The sequence below is a fragment of the Myotis lucifugus genome, unplaced genomic scaffold (assembly GCF_000147115.1).
Source record: "Myotis lucifugus unplaced genomic scaffold, Myoluc2.0 scaffold_98, whole genome shotgun sequence".
Taxonomy (NCBI): domain Eukaryota; kingdom Metazoa; phylum Chordata; class Mammalia; order Chiroptera; family Vespertilionidae; genus Myotis; species Myotis lucifugus.
The window spans coordinates 2741376-2759991 of NW_005871146.1; the positions used below are offsets into that span (position 1 = coordinate 2741376).

Here is an 18616-nt window from a genome sequence, read left to right on the forward strand (position 1 = left end):
GCTCCAAGAGTGTGGGCAGAGCTAGCGCTCCACTGGGTCACCTCTGGGGCAGCCTAAGCCCAGTGGTGGAGCAAGAGGGCCTAGAAAGATCCACCTTCCCTACCCCCTCGCCGCCCCCCCCCTCGGGCCAGAGTGAGCCCATGAGGAGGGGGAACAGAAGGAGGAAGAGGGCGGAGGATGGAGACATCTGAAAGGAAGGGGCGGGCTGGGAGTCAGTTGGAATGAAGAGTTGCATTTCCGCTTCAAGATGTCCCCCACCAAACCCTTCCAGCCACCACTTCCATTTCTGGTGGAGAAATGCTGAGGAGGCCCAGGTGCCCTCGGGCTTCCCTGGGTCTGTGCCCTCTGGATGGCATCTTCACCTTGTGCTTAAGCCAACCCTCCATCCTATGCCTGTTCCTCCCACCTGATGCATCACTACTGTGCTTTACAAACTGCTTCTCCGCATGGAACACTCTTATCTGTACAGCCCTCTACGGTGAATGCTGTTAGCTCCTCCTGCCCAGCCCCGCCCCTCCCCCCCCCCCCCCCCACACACACACACCCCTCCGCTCACACAGGGAGAAGCTGAGGCTCAGAAAGGTTCTGTGTCTTGCCCGGGAACACACAGCGAGGGAGCCACAGAGGCATCCTAAAACCAAGGTCTGCCCCCGAATTCAGGGGCCTCGCACTGAGTGGAAAGCAGGAAGGGGAGCGTCAGGGAGTGCGGTCACTCCTGGTGAAAGCTCAGAGGGAGGTGCTCAAAGCCAAGGTGAAGTCCCTTCTCACACTGTCCACTCAGAGCCGGAGCGAGCAGCTCTTCCTCTCTGGCACCAGCTGCAGCAGCACCGAGGGCTCCCAAGGAGGGGCTCCCACCGAGGAGGTTCTCTGGCCCCTGCCCCCAGCCCAGGAGGATGCTCCCTCCTGCCCGCATTGTCACTGGGACTTGCCTGCTGGTTGCTGGGGAGCTTTTTGTGGCGGTGAGGTAGGAGGTGGGTGGGTGGGAACTGAGCTGAAAGAAGAGGGGGAAGCTGGCAACCCAAAAAGAGGGAAGGCTGAGTCGGGAGGCAGGAACTCACTCCTTTTTCACACCCTCGCTCATGCATATGCTTAGAGACACATAGACACCTCTGCACACTCCCATTCTCCCCGAAGACAACAACAACAAATTTATTTTAAGGGGAAGGGGGAGTCTCAAGGAGGCAAAGGAGGCAGCTGCGGTGAGTGGAGGCTTCCCTCTGCCTCTCTGGGCTGACTCCGTTGCCTTTGGCCTGGGCCTAGGGGGCTGAGCTCTGCCCACAGCTCTGTCTTTTGTCAGCGCCCGCCAGCACAGAGCAGTCTCCCCGGTGCCCCGGCAGCTCTGGCCCGTTACTGGTCCTTCCACAGCCCACCTCTTCCTGGGCCAGCCCCGGGCCTGGCCCCCCTGCTCAGTCACCCCAGGTGCTCAGTGACCCAGGAGCTGAAATTCCTGATGTCCCCAACGACTGTGTTATGAGGGCCCCCACACCTTCACGTGGGTGTTTCCCACAAGCCTATGGAGCACACGTACAGTAGAAGGTCTGTCTGGGAAGCAGCCTGCGGGCCCGGAGAAACTGTAGGGGGTCAGCCACAACAGCGTCTTCCAGACATTCCTAGAAGCAAGGTGAGGAAGCCAACTTCTCTGTGGTCCCTGTGGCTTTATCATGGCAAATCCCTACAAACAAGGACAACCTCACCTATTGTAAGTTCCTAGAATCTGAGTAATTTTACATTTCTGTGGGTTATTTGATTACAGCAAGGTGGGATGGGTAATCTTAGCAAAATAGCAGGTGAGACAACCCAGTGTTCACTTAAGTACCATTTCAACTGTAATAACAATCACCACACAACAAGGTCCTCATGGCCCGTTTGTTTCAACATGTCTTACAATGACGTTCTAATTAGAGAGCACGTGGTAAAATTTCCCCTCTCTTGGGATGTTTAATAATGGAACTTGACCCATAGATAAGAGCACTTTTGAAAGCTAAGCCAGGTCCATGGACAGATGAAAAATAAGAAGCCCAAGGTCATGCCTGCACCAGCTCAGAGCCAGACAGCTCTGTTCTAATGGAGAGCTGAAGCTGCCACCTGCATTCTGCACCTCTGGGGGCCTGGTTCGTAAAAGAGGTGGGAGAGCAACTGAAGGAAAGCCCTTGCCCTGCAGGAGCCTGGCAGAGTCCTAGAAGTGCAGTGACCGGCCGCACAGCCAGTGAAGGGCATGGCTGATGATGGTGTGGTGGTGGGCGGCCACCACGGCCAGGATTTATGGAGTGCCTCAGACCTCAGCCTCAGCCAGCCTTCTGTGCCCAATGCAGCCCTGGTGTCTGGCTTCCTGGAAGGGCTGTCAAGGTCACTCTGACTCGTGTGACGGATGAAGGACAATTCAGGATCTGCAACCACCGAGTCCTGGAATGCAGCCTTCCTTCTGCTAGAAAGAGTCATTTGATGCAACACAACTCTTCTGGGTGGAACGCGTGTCAAGAGGACGGTTGCAACAGGCTCCCTGAGTTCAAATGAGACTGCTCCTTAGTGACGTTGACAGCACTGCATTGTCCCGGCGGCCAGGCCCACACGTATTACCTGGCAGGTTCAGGTCTGCACAGAAAGGGGGCAGCGCCTGGGCCTCAGGAGGCACTCTGCCCTGACCAGTGGTTGGTGGTAACAGCCTTCACAGCAACAGCTTTCTCAAATCCCCCTCAGCTTTTCAAGGAATGTCCTCACCTGCTATTTATACTTGTCTTCTTGGACTCCCCCAACCCCTGCTCTTCCCCAGCTGCTGAGAAAGTGACTTGCCATTTTTGTTTCCCCAGAAGGTCCGGGTGAGCCTGGAGTCGTGACAGTGAGCACAGCTGTAGCCGTGACAGTGGACGAGAAGACAGCCATTGCTGCAGGTAGGCGCTGCCCTTTGTGCCGCCGAGGCCGGGACGGTGTGAGTTGATGTCACGAATAAGGCACACGGTAATAGCAGGAGGACCCCTGCCTATGCAGGGCCACAGTCCTCGGCTGCGAGTTTCCCCGGTGACATGTGGAACTGAGGGTGGTGGAGTCTTCCCAGGCCATTTTATTTATCAAACAGTACCACCTTGAATCTTAAAGAATTTATGAAGTGAGTAAAATGAAGCCCAGAGAGGTTAAGAGATCTGCTGAAGGTCACACAGGACGAGGCGGCAACCCAGACCGGCTTCCCACCCCTCGGCATGCTGCTTCCCTCTTCCACCACCGCGGGTCTAGTGTCCCTCTGAAGAGAAACGGGGCTGTGACTCAAATCCTAAAGTAAGAGCTCGCTGTGTGCTCGGCCTGTGCCCAGCCCCAGGGAATCTGCTTCCCATGAGCACTCCCGTTCAGCCCTCAGGGTATCCAGTGAAACCAGGACTTTGGGCTCCATTTTACAGATCAGGAAACTGAGACACAGAAAAGTTATTTGCCCAAAGTCTCACAGCGAATAAATAATGAAGCTAGAATTTGAACTCAGATCACCTCTCTTTAAGGCCCAGGTTCACTATCCTGTGTTGCAATTTGCCTCAAATGTGATGAATGGCTCTCCCGAGCGCCCTTGACTTCGCAGTTTCTTAGTGCCTAAAAAAGCCCCGGGCGCCTGTCTCGTTATCCGACAACCACCATGTCCTGGAACGCAGCCTGTGTTCAGCTTCCACGTCTCAACTTCAGCTGAGTTCTGAAAAGTTGCACGATCAGTGGCCACTCGAGCATCAGCCATCATGCCTCCTTGAATCAGGCACCTGTCCTGCTTCCCTGGGGACCCCTTAGCCACGAGGAAGCACTCAGCGGCTGCAGTGGGTGAGGCAGCAGGACCTGTGCCCCTTCTCCCCTCAGGCTGAATTCAGGGCAAAGGGGATGGAGGAGTAGGCTGGGGTCAGGCAGAGAAGGTCCAACCCTGTCTTCCTGGCTAAGGAGGGCACAGGTCAGGCTCCTGGCTGCTTTCCACCCTGGGACAAGGGGTGGGGGAGAGTGACTTGGCCTGATGTAGTTCAGCACCCACGTTAGGAACACTTGCATATGGACCATCTTTAGGATGCGCCAGCCCAGGGTTTGAAAGGCACCAGGCTGTCTCAGGCACCTCTTTTTTCTTAGTCCAAAGCTAATTCGAAATCCATTTCTAGGCCAAATTTTTACCCCAAACTTGTCTCCCTAAAGCAGTGGTTCTCAACCTTCTGGCCCTTTAAATACATGTTGTGACCCAACCATAAAATTATTTTCGTTTATGCTTCTTCATAACTGTAATGTTGCTACTGTTATGAATCGTAATGTAAATATCTGATATGCAGGATGGTCTTAGGCGACCCCTGTGAAAGGGTCGTTCGACTGCCAAAGGGGTCGCGACCCACAGGTTGAGAACCGCTGCCCTAAAGACTCCTTCTGTGGTCCCAGTTGAGTCTGTGCCTGTCCTGCTCTCTCCATATCCTGGGCCTTCTCCGCTCCTGCACCTGGGAGCCGAGGAAAGAGAAGGGACACAGGGTCAGGCTGCTGGCTGGGCTCTCCTGCACTCTCCAATTATTTGAAATCATTTTTAACACAGAGCTGATTTGGAGCTGCGAGGGGTTGTCATAGAAACTGTGTCCTGGTGCCTCTGGCTTAACACACTGCAGGCAGTCGCTCTGACGCTCTGGGTGCCTAGATGTGACAGGAAAAGGATGAGGCTCTGGAGACCTTCAATTATCTGGGGCTCTTCTCTTTTAATTTCCTCTCTCTGGCCTATGGCTCCGCCTCCCTGATCCTGGGCCAGTGGGGGCCTCTAGCTCCAGGCAGGGTAGGCAGCTTGTTTGCTGACCTGGCAGTTTCATCCGTTGGAGACTGGTGGCAGTGTGTGATGTGAGCTCCAGGAAGGATGAGCATGTGTGGTCTGTGCCCTGGGAGAAGGGCACTCAGACCAGCCAAAGAGGCCAGCCCCGCGCCAGGCAAAGGTGTGTCTAATGCCACAGGTTCGTACAGAGGGCAGATGAATGAGGAGGGATTCTTTTCATCTCTAAGCAGGTGATTTAGCAACAGTTGTTGCAAAATTTCTATAAACCCAACTTTTTAGTCAGGATCTATTTTCAATTCTCCAAGCCCTAGTTAGGGAATATTGACAAACATAATGCCGGTGGGCACCATACTCTGCAAGTGTGTTTGTCTACCACACGTTCTGCAATACACACGTGCCCCTGACAGCCTGTGTGCTGGGCCTGCTGCCTGGAACTGCACGAGGCTCCTCTCCTTAGGGTTCTGCCCACAGGTGAGTGGGCCTAACCAAAGACCTGTGCGCACTCAGGATGGGACTTGGATAATGCATCTACGTGTTGCCCAGACTTGCGCCACACTTGTGAGGGGCCCTGTCCTCACTGCTGCTGTGGGGCCCAGGGCTGCTACAAGCATTATGGCTCCAGGAAGGAGGGAAACACCCCACAGTTATCACCACCTGGAAAGGGGAACAGCCCGGTTCTACCAGGAGTCCTGCTGAGCTCCAAAAATGGGGTCCTTGATGGTTCGCTTCTCCCTGGGGTTTGCTCCTGGCTCACTGGAGTAGCATCCAAAGGAAGGCTGGGAAGGAGAACATTCCATCTTGGTCTCTGAAGACTGATGAACCACACAGTCCAAGCCCATTCAGCCAGAGGCCAGTCCAGGACTAGAGGAGGGTCACTCGGGCTTGGGATGGACGAGCAACCCCAGAGGACTCGCTCTCTCCCTCATCTCCTCTCCTGGTCCCCCCATCCCAGCCCCCCAGCCCATAATCCTGATTCCCTGCCTGCTGAGCCCTGTGGAGAGATCATATTTGTAAGCCCAGAGTATCATCTGCCTGCCCCTGAAGTCAGTCTTGAAAGTGCAAGATGGTATTAGGTGAAACGGGCTCCTCCTTCATGTCAGCAAACCTCACCAACTCACTGAAGCTGATAAAACCCAATCAGCAAGAAGTCCTCTAACTGCTCTTAGGGAGCCCCTCACCTTCCATTACACAGTGGGGTCCTCTGGGCAGATGTATGCCTTCCTGCCACACGGGCCCATCTGCCCTGGACTCTCAGGGTGAGTTCACTCACGCCAGGGTAGATGAGCACCCACCGGGCACGGAGAAGTGATGGGTCTCACTCCTTAAGCCACGCTGCTGCCCCGTGAAATCAGCCTGAGGCTCATGCACCCTCCTGTCAGGCCAGCACATGGCTGAGCTTGCTGCACTTGGCCCCCACTCCTCCCGGTGCACCACAAGGCGAGGCCATGGGAGGCTCCCACTGTCTGACAGCGCTCTGGACATCAGGGTGACATCTGGCAGCACTTTGTGCAGCTGCTTGGGGGTGGGGGGCAAGAAGCCACTCTCCCAGCACTCACATCCCCTCCCCACCCAAAGAAACCAGGAAGTACATAGGAAAATACAGTCTTTATTGGTCTTCTGAAACAACAAACCAGAAATATAATTTTGCCTTTAAAAATCTTCTGTCTCAAGGTGAAGATACCACTATTGACAATGTCCACCCCTCCCCCATTCCCTTTAGGAAATCCCCACATCTGGTTTCAGCTGGCAAACCAAAAGAAGGAAGACTGTGCCCCACACGGGGGAGGGCATTTAGCAGCCTTGCTGGGGCGCCCTCGGCACCCCTGAGCTGGAGAATGGCCTTTCCAAAGGCAAGTTTGCCTCTCCCCCAAGCCCTCTCCCCCACTATGCTCTTCTATGAGATACAAGGGTTGAGGGGTGCAAGCTGAGCTGGGCCTGCCCTGTCCTTCCTCAAACCCCAGCCTCGTGTTCTGGCAACCTCTTCCTGGGCCACCACTGAGCGACCTGAACCCTACCCAGCCCTCTTCTCTGCCATTCCCACAACTCTGCAAGCAGGTGTCCCTGCCCCTTTGGTGTAGGTTCAAGCAAGGAACCAACAGGAGTCCTGGCCCTTGCTCTGGTTTGGAGCCCAGTCCAGGTGCAATGGAGAACTCTGGGGAGCCAGACTGAGCAGACCAACCCGTGGGAGAGGGAGCCCCATCACGGGAGCCTCTGAGCAGAGTGCGGCAGTCTCTGTGTGGGAGATGTGAGCAGGCAGCGAGCTTCAGGAGGCCACCTGCTTTCCCAAGATGTCACCAGGCACAGAGCATGGCCCAGTCCCCACCCGAGGTCACGGGCCCAGAAGTGCTGAAGAAGGAGGGGAGGGGTGCAGAGCAATGGTTCTCCGGCTGCGGGCTGCGGGCTGCAGGAGGGGAATCGGTGGGTGTGCCCACGGGGCTGGCAGTGATGACGCACTTTGGCCCCCTGGGCTCTCAGGAGGCTGCCATCCACAGGCGCGGCAGCCTCAAGGCCTCTGGGCTGCTTCCCTGGAAAACCCAGCAGGACAGGTGAGAGGGTTACCATGGTGACGGGCAGGCTCATCCACTTGGCCCACTTTAGAGGATCTCAAAGGCATCCTGTGCTGTCAGTTTGGGTTTCTCTCCTTGTTGACTTGAGAAGATGGCGATAAGCAAGCGGCAGTTTCAGTGCTGAGGGCTAGACACCCAAGGGGAAGCACGCTCTGCTCCCCGAGTTCTCCTGACTCTGCCTCCATGTGACTGTGTGTGCACGTGTGTGGGATTTTTTCAGTTGATGTGATTTCGCTGGTGATGCTATGAGTTAGTCTGAGAGTAAATTAGTGACTCCAGGAGCAACGCGGTCGGCATGGTCTCTAGCAGATACAGGGGCATAATGGCTTCGGCCGAGGGAGTGTGTTGCAATCACAGCGCGGTGTTTCTAAGTGCTAGATCCCGATGACAGGGCTGCTGGGCTTGCACGTTAGTACCAGCTTCTGAAAGCTGGACCCAACTTTCACACTGAAGGGTGGTTAAGAATATCTTCCTGACTTAAAAGAGAGTCACAGAAATGAACCCCTTGCCCTCACATTACTTCCTCCCCAGCCCCTAATGCAGATGAGAGAGGTTGAGCAAGAGGTAGGGAGAGTCACCTAGCTGTGGACTACACCCAGCGCAGGAAGGGCAACGGGAGTGCTCAGTCCAGAAGCCCCACTTGCACACATAACCCATCTTCTCTACGACCAGAGGCTCAGAAAGATCCAAAGATTTGGTGGCCCCGGGAGGAGCATCAGCTGGAGCCTTCATATAATGGCAGCTTCCCCAGAGACTGGAAGTCCCCGCTGTGGCTGGTTTGCTGGAGGGCTGGGCTGGGACCGGGGAAGGAGTGGAGCTGGGGACTGTGGCAGAAAGAAGGGCCAGCTCTTCCAGAAGCGTCTCCACGCGCTCTCCTTGCCCTTCCTACCTGAGCCAGGTAGGGCCGGGCTGTCATGCCACAGAGGAGATCTGCTTCTGGTCTTCATGCTCACCCTCCGGGTCCCCCATGAGCGGTTGGCGCTTCTTGAGCTCCCGGTGGTATTTAGCCATGAGGGAGGCATAGATGCAGCCGTAGGCAGCAGCCACCACCATCATGATGCAGACGATGCCACAGACCACCCCGGCGATGATCACGGTGCCGATGGCCCGGCGCACGCTCACAGGCCGGTACCTCTGCTTCTGGGGGCAGGCTGTACTGGACTCCGGCTCGGGCTCAGCTCCTGGCTTGGGCTTGGCAGGTTCTGGGCTGGCCTTGGTGCAGGGTGGCCCAGGACTATCCAGCCCGGCCGAGCTATTCTCGCCCTCCAACTGGGAGCAGTAGTTGAACATCTCCATGGGGACCATGCGCATGTCCTTTCCTCTCAGCTCCTTGGGTAGGGTGCAGGCAAGTTGGTCCAGGCGTCCCCCTGCATTGGGTGAGAAAAAAGGAGGAGCTGACCAGGCATCCAGATGCTGGACTCCCTCTCCCCATCCCCAGGTCCCAGAAACGGAAGGCCCAGAAGTTCTAGTTTCTATGAGCAATGTGGTCAGTCCTGGGATCATGTGGATAGGAGAGGAAGGGAAGAGAAAACTAGCATCTATTGAGTCAAGTACCGTGGTGGGTGAGGCACATATATCGCATCATTTGATCCAGGCAGAAGCCATGTAAAATGGGTATTGTCATGATTCCCGTTTTATGGAGAAGCACACAGCCATTTCAGTCATCTTACTTGCTCCAGAGTCCATCTGACCCACCAGGCAAGACAATGCTGATAGGTGGGGTGCTCAGGAAGGAGCTGTCAGTGCAAAGAGAGGGCCATGAGCCCTGCCAGACTGCAGTTCCACTCCCCTCCCTGAACCTGCCTGCCTCCCACCTGCTGTGAGCCCAGGGCGCTGTGCTCAACATGACATCCTCTCTCTCCGGGCCTCTTTCCTCACAAAAAGGACAAAAGCCAAAAGTCACTGCCAAAGCCGCCACTCTTCCATGCAGGACCTTTTGGTTGCCTAGGAGTACCTCCTTGGAGTACAGAGAAAAAGGGGTTGGGCGAGAATGTTTCTCTTTTCCCCTTTAGAGCAATCTAATGGCCCATCAGCACCCCAACCTCAGCATCTCTGGGTGCAGAGGCATCTTGGGAGGAAATCCTGAAGACCTATGAGAGCAAAGGTGCTAATGGGGCGAGGGGGGGTGGGGGGAGTGGGGAGGCAGTGATGGGTGCACAGGTTCACCATGCCAATGGTGAAGCTGCTCCACCATGGGGAGATGGAGAAGCAGAACACAGAGAGGGCGAGAGAGAGGGCAGCTAAGGAGAACGAGTTGCCCGGATATGCCCTGGGAGCCAGAGTCAGATCCAGTGAAATCTAGATGCAGGCAACAGTGCCTGTGCAAGGACTTGGCTGCTGCCACCCGCCACTGCCAGCTCCCTCTCCCAGCCCAGCTGCTGTGCACAATAGGCATCAATCTTTCCCCAGGAAGCTGATGAAAACAACCCAGGATTTTTTTTTGAAGGAGTGCAACGTTGACAACTCTACTATTGAAAATTTCTGAAAATATACGTTCCCATTCCTTGCCCGTTTGTGCTGAGAGTTTAGTTCCTGATGACTGTGTGAAAGGGCAAGAATGTTCCCTAGGGACAGCACATTGGTCTGGGTCTGAAGACACTTGGCCTCTAGTCCCCACCCCCATCCCCGATGCTGACTGCCTGGGTGGCCTTAGCAAGCCTTCCATCCAGTGAATGTGTCCAGGGCAGCCTTTCTACAGGCAGGAGCTGGGTGCTGACAGGGGGCAACCTCATCTTCCTGCTCCAAAGACCTGAGGGCGAATCCAGCCTGTCATCTTGTACAATATAATGTATTTAATTGCTTATGAGTCTTACCTTTCTTGGCTATAAAATAAGGCCATCTCAATTAGATATGAGGATTAAAATAGATAATTACATGAAATGATGCTTGTAAACTAGGTACTATGCAAGGATTATTTCCCCAATCACAAAAACGGGGACTATTATCATAGTGACTAACATGCTATGGCACTTTACAACATGTAAAATGTTTTTAATAATTAGCACATGAGAATGTCGTGCAAATAATTGAGATTGTGGCTGCGTATGAAATGAAGGAGTGAGACTTTGATGAAAAATGTTAGCATTCCTTTCACAAAGATTTTTTATATTGATTCATTCATGCAGCAAATATTCATTGAGCTTCTACTTTATGCTAGGCACCAAATTGTATCTTATTAAGTCCATTTAATATAATGACTACTTCTAGCAAATGAACAAATACATACGTTTTATTGAGGACTTACTTTGTTTTTCAGACACTTTACATGTATTACCTATTTAATCCTCACAACAATTCTATGAGATAGACATGTTATTCACCCCCCATTTTACAGATGAGTGCACTGACACAGAAATTAATCAAATTTCTCAAGATCATACAGCTTGTAAGTGGCAGAGCCACAAATCAAACCCAGATCTGGCACTTTTAGCCACTGTGCTTAATTCTTTGCCCTCCTATCCCATTCCATTTCATCATTTCATAGGTCGTTATAGAACTTAATCAGTTAATGAAAGGGGGAAGGGAAAGAAAGTAAAACCGTTTGGCTTCTTATTAAAGCTTTGATAACAAAAGTTCTTGGAAGAGAGAGTTGAGATCATCATCAAAACAAAAATTTGGTTTTATCTGTGGATTTACATTACATTCCACCATCCAGAAACGATGGATATTTAAGAGGTTGCTGTATTCAGAAAAGCAAGGGTGGTTTTCTTTCTCCTTCTACCATATTAGGGAATCCCAGAGCCATACCTAGTGGGATGCAGAGAAAAAGTATACTGTGCCTTTAAGTTCCCTCATGAAACTATGAAAGTAAGATCAAGTTACCATGAGTCAATCTAAAAGAAAAAGAGAAGAGAAAGGCAAGGAGTGGGGGGGGGCACAGAGAAGAAGGGGGGCAGTGGGGGAGGAGGGAGAGCAGCACCCCAGCCTCCCTGCCCTGCTGATCTTTTGGAGCTGTGGCGGCTAGGACTTTAAGTGTGGCTGGTGAAGGGGCGGGGCCACCCCTTCTCCCCTGACCTTAGCCCAGCCTCCAGGAAATGCGTTGGATCAGGGGTGACCCTCCCAATTCCTCACACCCAGGCAGGGCTGGCTGTGCTCACCTCGGTAAGAGAACCACTCCATCCAGTGCTTGAAATCACGCAAGTTACAGTCACACTCCCAGGGGTTGTCCCCAACCTGCAAAAGCTGCAGACTTGCTAGGGGTTCAAATGTCAGCCGATCCAGGTTCTGCAGGCGGTTGGAGCGCAGCGATAGGGAGCGCAGAGCAGGGAGTCCGTCAAAAAGGCCAGGGGGCAGCTGGGCCAGGCCGTTGATGGACAGGTCTAGGTGGCGGAGCAGGGGTGAGTGCTGCAGCAGGTCCCTGTCCAGGGTCCTGATGCTGTTATTGCGCAGCTGCAGCTCGGTCAGATTGGTCAGGTCCTCGAAAATGGAGCGGGGCAGCTGGTCCAGGAAGTTGTTGGATAGGTCCAACCGCTGCAGACTGGACAGATTGGCGAATGCCCAGCTTGGTAGGGCACTCAGCTTATTGTTCAAGAGCAAGAGAGTTCGGGTGGCAGCAGGCACGTCTGGGGGCACCACGGTGAGGCCTAGGCCACTGCAATCCACCTCCAGGCTGCGGGTGTCACACTTACAGGAGAAAGGGCAGGTGGGGAGGGCCTCCACAGCACACAGGGCGATCCAGCAGGTGATCCCTGGTGGGGAAGCAGGGAGGTGGGCGGACAGGGAGAAAGAAAGTGTCAGGTGGGAGTTACTTCCTCCTGCCTCTGTTCCCTCCTTACTAGTTCATACCACAATGGCCCAAGCCACAATCAATGGACAAACACTTACTGGCCACATAAAAAGATAATTTAAAAATCCCCAGTACTTCCATGTTAATGGACTTCGCATGGTGTCAGCAGGGCTCCTTGCCCATAGCACATCTGGCCAAAGAATCCCTGCCATGCAGTATGACCCTGCAGAATGACAGGCCTGAGTCCAGAGAACAAGCAACGCTGGTCCACAAAGATGCCTCAGCTCATGTGGCCTCCCCGGCTGATCTCCTGGGAGCTGGGGCCCACTGACATCACAGATGTTGACAAAGTGAAGAACATAAGGATGCTTGAGAAACCTGCCCCCAGGTTCCTCTCCCAGAGTCACTGCCAGGAGAACGTTCTCTTTCCAAAAGAAAATGGCCACGCTGCTGCTTCCTTCCCCCTCCGCACCGCACCCCCAACCTGTACCTGCACTAGGCTGAGACATGCCACACAGAAGGGAGGGCACAAGGGGTGCTCCAAGCCTGCCCCTAAAACCTCCCAGTGTGTCAGATCTGCATGAGTCCACATCCAAGACAGGGCCCACAACTTAGCGTGAGAACCAGCCAGGAGTCCAGCACACCCAGGGTCCACTCCAGAGACGGCTGTGCAAATGACGAGGATACAATGTGCAGTTCCACTTCACACTGAAGAGTACATGTGCCCAAGCCACTCAAGGTCATGGGGCCTAGGACAAGCTCCATATTTATTCTCGTTCTAAAGGCACCCGTGCCCAGAGCCTGAACTCCTGTCCTTAAGGGTTGCAGGGCAGCATTTCTGCAGAAAGGATCCATTAACATAATTCCTTTCATGGTCCCATGTTTTGCCCAGGACCCCTCTGAGTAGCAAGCACAGAGCCCGGCCTATGGAAGGGCTGGGGGGTCTCAGAGAACAATCACAACTGGGTAGGTCATTCCATTGTCCAGCAATCCTTTCTAAGAGTGACTGAAAAAACCCTTAACTGTCATCCTGAATAGTCAGAGAAGTCTGCTCATTATAAAAGGGAAAAGGGATGAGCTCAAACTAGCTCAACCAAACTAAGGCAGCCCCAAGAAGCCCAGAGGAAAGGCCCAGCTGGAGAAGCACTGGAGATGCCCAGGCCCAGGCCATGGCCCAGTTGGCCCCACCTGGAGAAGCAGCAGCCTCCCTGACCAGCGTGCCTGCATGGGATGGTCTTGAGTCTGTGTCTGGTTGTCTGGTTTTCCAAAGGGCAGACGTGGAAGGAACAGGATGGGGCTGTATCCCTCCCCTGCCTGGGGGATCAATGACAGCTGAGAGACACACTGCAAGGCTGACACCTGAGCCTCTTTGTTCCCGAGGGGAAGTGAGCACAGGCATGGCCATGGAAGCCAACTGGAGACCCTTCCTGGCCACATGGGGGCCCCTGCTGCTACCTCTCACCTTGTCACCCCTCTGAGCCCATCAGCCCCCACACACACTGCCCCACCATGCCATGTAAAAATCTCCTTCCTCAGGCTTCACTTTCCCAACCCATTCAGCTTCCCTCTCAAAAGGTTCCACATACTCAGCAGCCACTGTTTCCCCACCCCCAAGAAATTCAGAGTGGCATGAACGTCCTGGTGACAAGAAAATGGGATCCTGTATTGCGAGGTGTTGAGTGATTCCAGAATGAGGCTGAAAGGGGAGCTGATGGCTCGGGGATCAGCCACGCGTGTGTAGTGAATAATTCAGGCTGCTGTGTGAGGCAGCTGCATGACAGGCGGGCCGTGCGAGAGGAGAAGTCTGGCAGTGTATGTCCTCAGGGCCTTCTCTTACCTCTCACCATGGGCAACCCAAACTTGTCCCTTTACCGCACCTGAAGAGAATTCTCGGGGCTTCTTGCACTCTGACAACTTTGTAAGTGTCCTTATGGGAAATAGAGGGCCTGTTTCCTTATACACAGGACCGGTCCCTAATGCCCTTTCCAGCACCACATTCCAAGAGCCCACTAGTCCCCCATTTCAGAGTTGGGAAGACTGAGGCATAAGAGGGTCTCCACGTCCACCCAGCAGGCGAGACAAGAGGGAGGCTCACATTAGAGCCTCGGGGCCACAGGAGCTGGAAACTCTGGGCATGGGGTGGACTTCCTGGTTCCGGAACAGACTGACATGGGGAGACAGGACTCCAGCTCCTGATCCAACCACTGAGGCTCTCAGCAGCGACTCTTTCTTTAGCCCTCACAGATGCCAAAAGCATGGCAGGTTGCACACGGTGATTCCTGGGTTCCCGGAGCCAAGCCTTGGGCCTCCCGGAAAGAGATAGACCTCCAGGCAGTCCAAACGCATCACTACAGGCCATGCTAGCCCCGCGCCCAGCCCCCCCCCCCTCCATACTCACAGGAGACCTGCCTCCACCGCAGGGCCAGCCTGGTCCTCTGCTCGGAGCCACTGCCGGGGGCCAGCATGGTGACGCGGCAGCTCTCGCAGCCCTGCACGGCTGGGACAGAGGATCCCTTGTAGGCACTTCCTGTCAGTCCTGAGAGAGAGAAAGAGGACGCGCTGAGCAGAGCAGGCACTTGAGGCCCAGGCCCATCCAGCCCAGGGGTTAGGGAGAGGGCCCGGTGTCTCTTTACACTGCGAGTCATTCCCTCTCCTGTTCCAGCTCTGATCCCTGGGTGGGGGAAGGAGAGGCCTGAGGGGCAGAGAAACCAGGAAAACGTCAACCTCCCGGGGTGATCAGGGGCGGTGTGGGGGGCTCAGGCGGCCCAGGGGCCCTCAGTCTGAGGTGCAGTGCTGAGCTCTGGGCTGTGGGGCTCAGGAGCTGCCCAGGTTCTCCCCAGTGTCCCCTCCCCCAGCCTCTTCTTGCCGCCTCTCTGGTGTGTTGGTCTCTAAAATGTTTTCAGAGCCATACGGCCTCCTCGGTCTGGGCCTTCCTGTGACACAAGTGTGGAAACTAAGGGACGTCTCTGCCGGGTGCGGAGGGAGGCCACAGGCAACACCGGTCACAGTCGCACTGCCACTCTTACCATGGCCCCGAGGAGGCAGAGAGCGGGCCCTCGCGCACCCCGCCGCTGCGTCAGGCATGCGGCCCAGGTCCCCCTCTTGCTGCTGGGGGGGGGCCCTGCTTCCCCTCCACCTTCGCCTGGGAGGTGAGTCGCAGTGTGTGTCTTCCTCGCCGGCTATAATAAGACTCAGCGGCTCAGGGGTTCGTGCTGCTGCAGCAGCTGCTCCAGCAGGAGACAGGGACACAGAGACAGGGGCACGGAGACAGGGACACGGAGGAGAGGGTGAGATTGCGAACCAGAAGGAGCGGGGAGCAGGCTTCCCTTCCAGAGAGGACAGAAGAGGGTACTCGCCCTTTCTAGGGTCTCAAGGGCCTGCCCTGCCCCCACCCAGTGACGCATAAAGCGGACACTGGCCCTCCTCTGGTCCCCACTTCCTTCCGGGTATGGCAAGGGCCCTGAGACAGAGCCTGGGCCTCCATGCCCCCAGCCCCATCAGGGTGGACACAGGACTGTGGTGGTTGCCACAACAGCGCGCAGAGTGAGGTGGGAATGGGGTGGAGGGAGACTGCTGACAGCCCCACCTCCTGCTGCTCCCAAAGGCACAGCCCTGTCACCTATTGCCCTGGGTGCTCCTAGAGTTCGATCTTTCTTGGTTGCCAAGTTCATCCCTGGGTGATAGCTGGTTGCAATCCTCCCCCCTACCCCCACCCCCACCCCCACAGGCCTAGTTAATTCTGGGAGCCCGAGAAGCCAGTGGCAGAGCTAAGCAGACAGCTGAGGAGGTGGAGCGAGCTGCGGAGAAGCTGGCATGTTCGGCTCTGAAATCTTGGGTGAAGCAGAGTTTCCCTCAGGCACCTAGGGTCCTGCTGCAGCTCTTGGTGTCTCGTCGAGCCTCTCCCCCACCCCCTGGTTACAGCTGCCTCCTGGAGAGTGGCAGAACCCCCTTAGAACACAGCGACCCCACGGGGCCTTCAGCTGTGCTCCCAGCAAGGGCAGCCCGCTCAGGGGGGGAGGGGCCCCGCCCGCTCTTGCCTTTGTCTTTCCTCCCCCCTCGGCCACATCAGGAGGACTCAGGGTGTGAAGGCCTCACAGGGGCTGGCAGATTGCATCTCAACAACTGGACAGTCCCAGGCTCCTGGGCTGAGGCGTGGGGTAGATGCTCAGGGCAGGGCCGGTGTTGTCCCCGGCAGGATCCTGGTTCGAATGCCCAGGCCAGGCAGGGCTCTGTTCAAACCCTTGCCAGGTCATTCCTTCGCTGCATAACCTTAAACCAACAGCAAAACTCTCTGGGCCTCAGTTATCTTAGCTCTAAAAGTGATGACAGTAGTACTCAATGGGTGGAATTTCCGTGAGGATCAATCTAATTAAGGGAGGAGAGTTAACAGTTACTCTATTTAACACAAAAATTACCTTAGAAGGTAATTCAGGTGAATGTTGAGCCCCTGACAGATGTGAAGAAGCCCCAGCAGCCGGCAGCAGGCCTATGAGACATCTCCTTCCTGAACCACCAACCTCACACGTGGCCCTGCTGCTCTACTCTGAGCACGTGCTGCATCCTGAGCCTGCGCCAGGCTGTGGCATCACGCGGTGCGCACTGCAGGGCGTGCTCACACACACACACACACACACACACACACACACACACGGCGTTCGCACCCCTCCACCACAGACAGCAGGGCCACCCTCTCTCTGCCCCTCAGGCCCCGACCCTCAGAACAATCTCTTACTCCAGCAAGATCCCTCATAGAAAAAGCTCACAGCACCCACACATATTAGGCAGGCCAACGGCCCCTCAAGGCAAGAAGACAATGACCAACTTGCCCAAGGTCACACATTAGGTCAGGAATGGAGTTCCAGCTTCTGAGCCTGGCTGCTCAATCCACTGCCTGGTGCCTGTCACCTGGCATGACCCCTGTGGGGAGACACTTAAGTGTGCTCAGAGAGGGGCGCACAGGCTCCCAGACACATGCTTGGAGCTCCCAGCACGTGGTACAAACACACACCCACAGAAAGCCGTGCAGTTAGGCATGTGCGCACACACACACACACACGTGTGCGCCCTGCCAGCAGCCCGTCTGCACTCCTCCTCATGCAGCATGTGGGCAGCGGAGTGAGATGCCTGGCGGCTCCTGAGATCCCCCAGCAGGCAGGTGTACAGGGACACCTCCGGCCTAGAAGTATGGTCTAAAGCAAGCCCTACACCACAATGTGTTCTCTGCTCAGACCAACACAGGGATGGGGACCCAATCCAACCTTCTGCCCCCACTCTCTCCGGCTTCCTGCAGGGCAGCAGGTGGTGGAGAACCCCCTCGCCCAAGCCCAGGCCCGATTTCCACCGGAGCCCCTCTCCTCCCTCTTTCTTTTGTTGTTGTTTCTTGGGGTTTTTTACGTTAATCCTCACCCAAGGATGTTTTTCCCATTGACTTTTAGAGAGAATGGAAGGGAGGGGGAGAGACAGAGAGAAACATCGATCTAGAGAGACACATTGATTGGTTGCCTCCCAGGAGGGGCTGGAGATTAAGCCTGCAACCGAGGTACATGCCCTTGACTGGAATTGAACACATAACCCTTCAGTCCATGGCTGACTCTCTAACCACTGAGTCAAACCAGCTAGGGCTCCTCTTTCAAGTAGACGCACTTTCCTGTAGACTCCCCATCTACCCATCCCTGGTCTGTGTCCTCCCAGAAAGGAGCCCAGCAAGCACCACTCGGTGGAGGTGGTGGCCTCGAGTGCAGGTCCTGCTGCCCCATCCCCAGAATGCTGTCCCCATAGGAAGCAAGGCAGGCAGGTCTCCACAATGCGGACCCACAGGCGGTGTGTTGCAAGGCGGCAGGGCACTGCTGACCCTCGTACTCTAGAGAAATGTGACGGGAATGTTCCCTGGGGAGCTGACCCTGCCTCCTTGGGCACCAGAGAAGTGACCCTTCAGGAAATATGGGCTTGAGCCCAGCACTTTCCAGCTCCTTGGCCCTCTGCCCGTCGGCACACCTCCAACCAAAGGACTCCTTCCTTCCTCCAAAAGTCTCCCCCGCCTCACTAGGAAGGGGGTGGCCTACATTAGGAAGCTGGGGGAGCAGCGGCTGCAGCAAGCACGGCCAGCTGCTGGGTAAATTAATGCCATCCAGGAGGGCAGTCCCCACCCGGGGTGGAGAATGAGGGTGGAAAGAGTCAGGGGGTCCTGCCAGAAAGATCTCCTGCCTCCAAGTCCCACCGCCTTGGAGCTCTGGGTGCTGGGCTTGCTCCCAGTCCTCATAGGACTTTCCGTCCCAGTCCCAAGACAAAGAAACCAGGGTCCTCCTTCACTGGGCTTTTCTGGGAGAACTTGGACTGAATGATAGGGTTCATGAGCTAAAAGCAGTCAAATGGGGAACTCCCTGAGAACACAGGCTGTGTGCTCCACCCCTTTGCTGCTCACAGTGTGGTCCATGGACCGGCAGCATGGGCTGACCTAGGAACTTCTTAGAAATGCAGAATCTCAGGCCCCACCCCAGGCCTGAATCAGCATTTTAATGTCTTGGCTGGTGTGGCTCGGTGGCTAGAGTGTTGGCCCATGCACCAAAG

The 18616-nt window shown here is 55.4% G+C and overlaps 2 protein-coding genes across 2 annotated transcripts in view; one reads left to right on the plus strand and one right to left on the minus strand.

Moving 5' to 3' along the window:
* The window catches only part of CACNA2D4 (calcium voltage-gated channel auxiliary subunit alpha2delta 4), a 114365-nt gene that overhangs the window by 64548 nt on the left and 31201 nt on the right, over positions 1 to 18616 (plus strand). The window contains exon 26 of the mRNA XM_006092144.3: positions 2808 to 2888. Within this exon, the coding sequence (XP_006092206.1) occupies positions 2808 to 2888 (81 nt within the window). The remainder of the gene's footprint in view (positions 1 to 2807; positions 2889 to 18616) is intronic.
* LRTM2 (leucine rich repeats and transmembrane domains 2) lies at positions 8184 to 14516 on the minus strand. The gene is made up of 3 exons (XM_023756686.1): positions 14448 to 14516; positions 11421 to 12011; positions 8184 to 8690 (listed from the first exon to the last, which is right to left on the minus strand). The coding sequence occupies exons 1-3, from the start codon at positions 14512 to 14514 to the stop codon at positions 8236 to 8238; spliced, it is 1113 nt and encodes a 370-aa protein (XP_023612454.1). The 5' UTR covers positions 14515 to 14516; the 3' UTR covers positions 8184 to 8235.

Bases quoted from the DNA above. Each gene is read 5' to 3' on its own strand.
- LRTM2 (XM_023756686.1), bottom strand. From the start codon at position 14,514: ATGCTGGCCCCCGGCAGTGGCTCCGAGCAGAGGACCAGGCTGGCCCTG. The intron at 12,012-14,447 runs GTGAGTATGGAG...CTTCCCCACCAG, and splicing joins GCGGTGGAGGCAGGTCTCCT to GGATCACCTGCTGGATCGCC. The intron at 8,691-11,420 runs GTGAGCACAGCC...CACCCAATGCAG, and splicing joins GGAGTGGTTCTCTTACCGAG to GGGGACGCCTGGACCAACTT.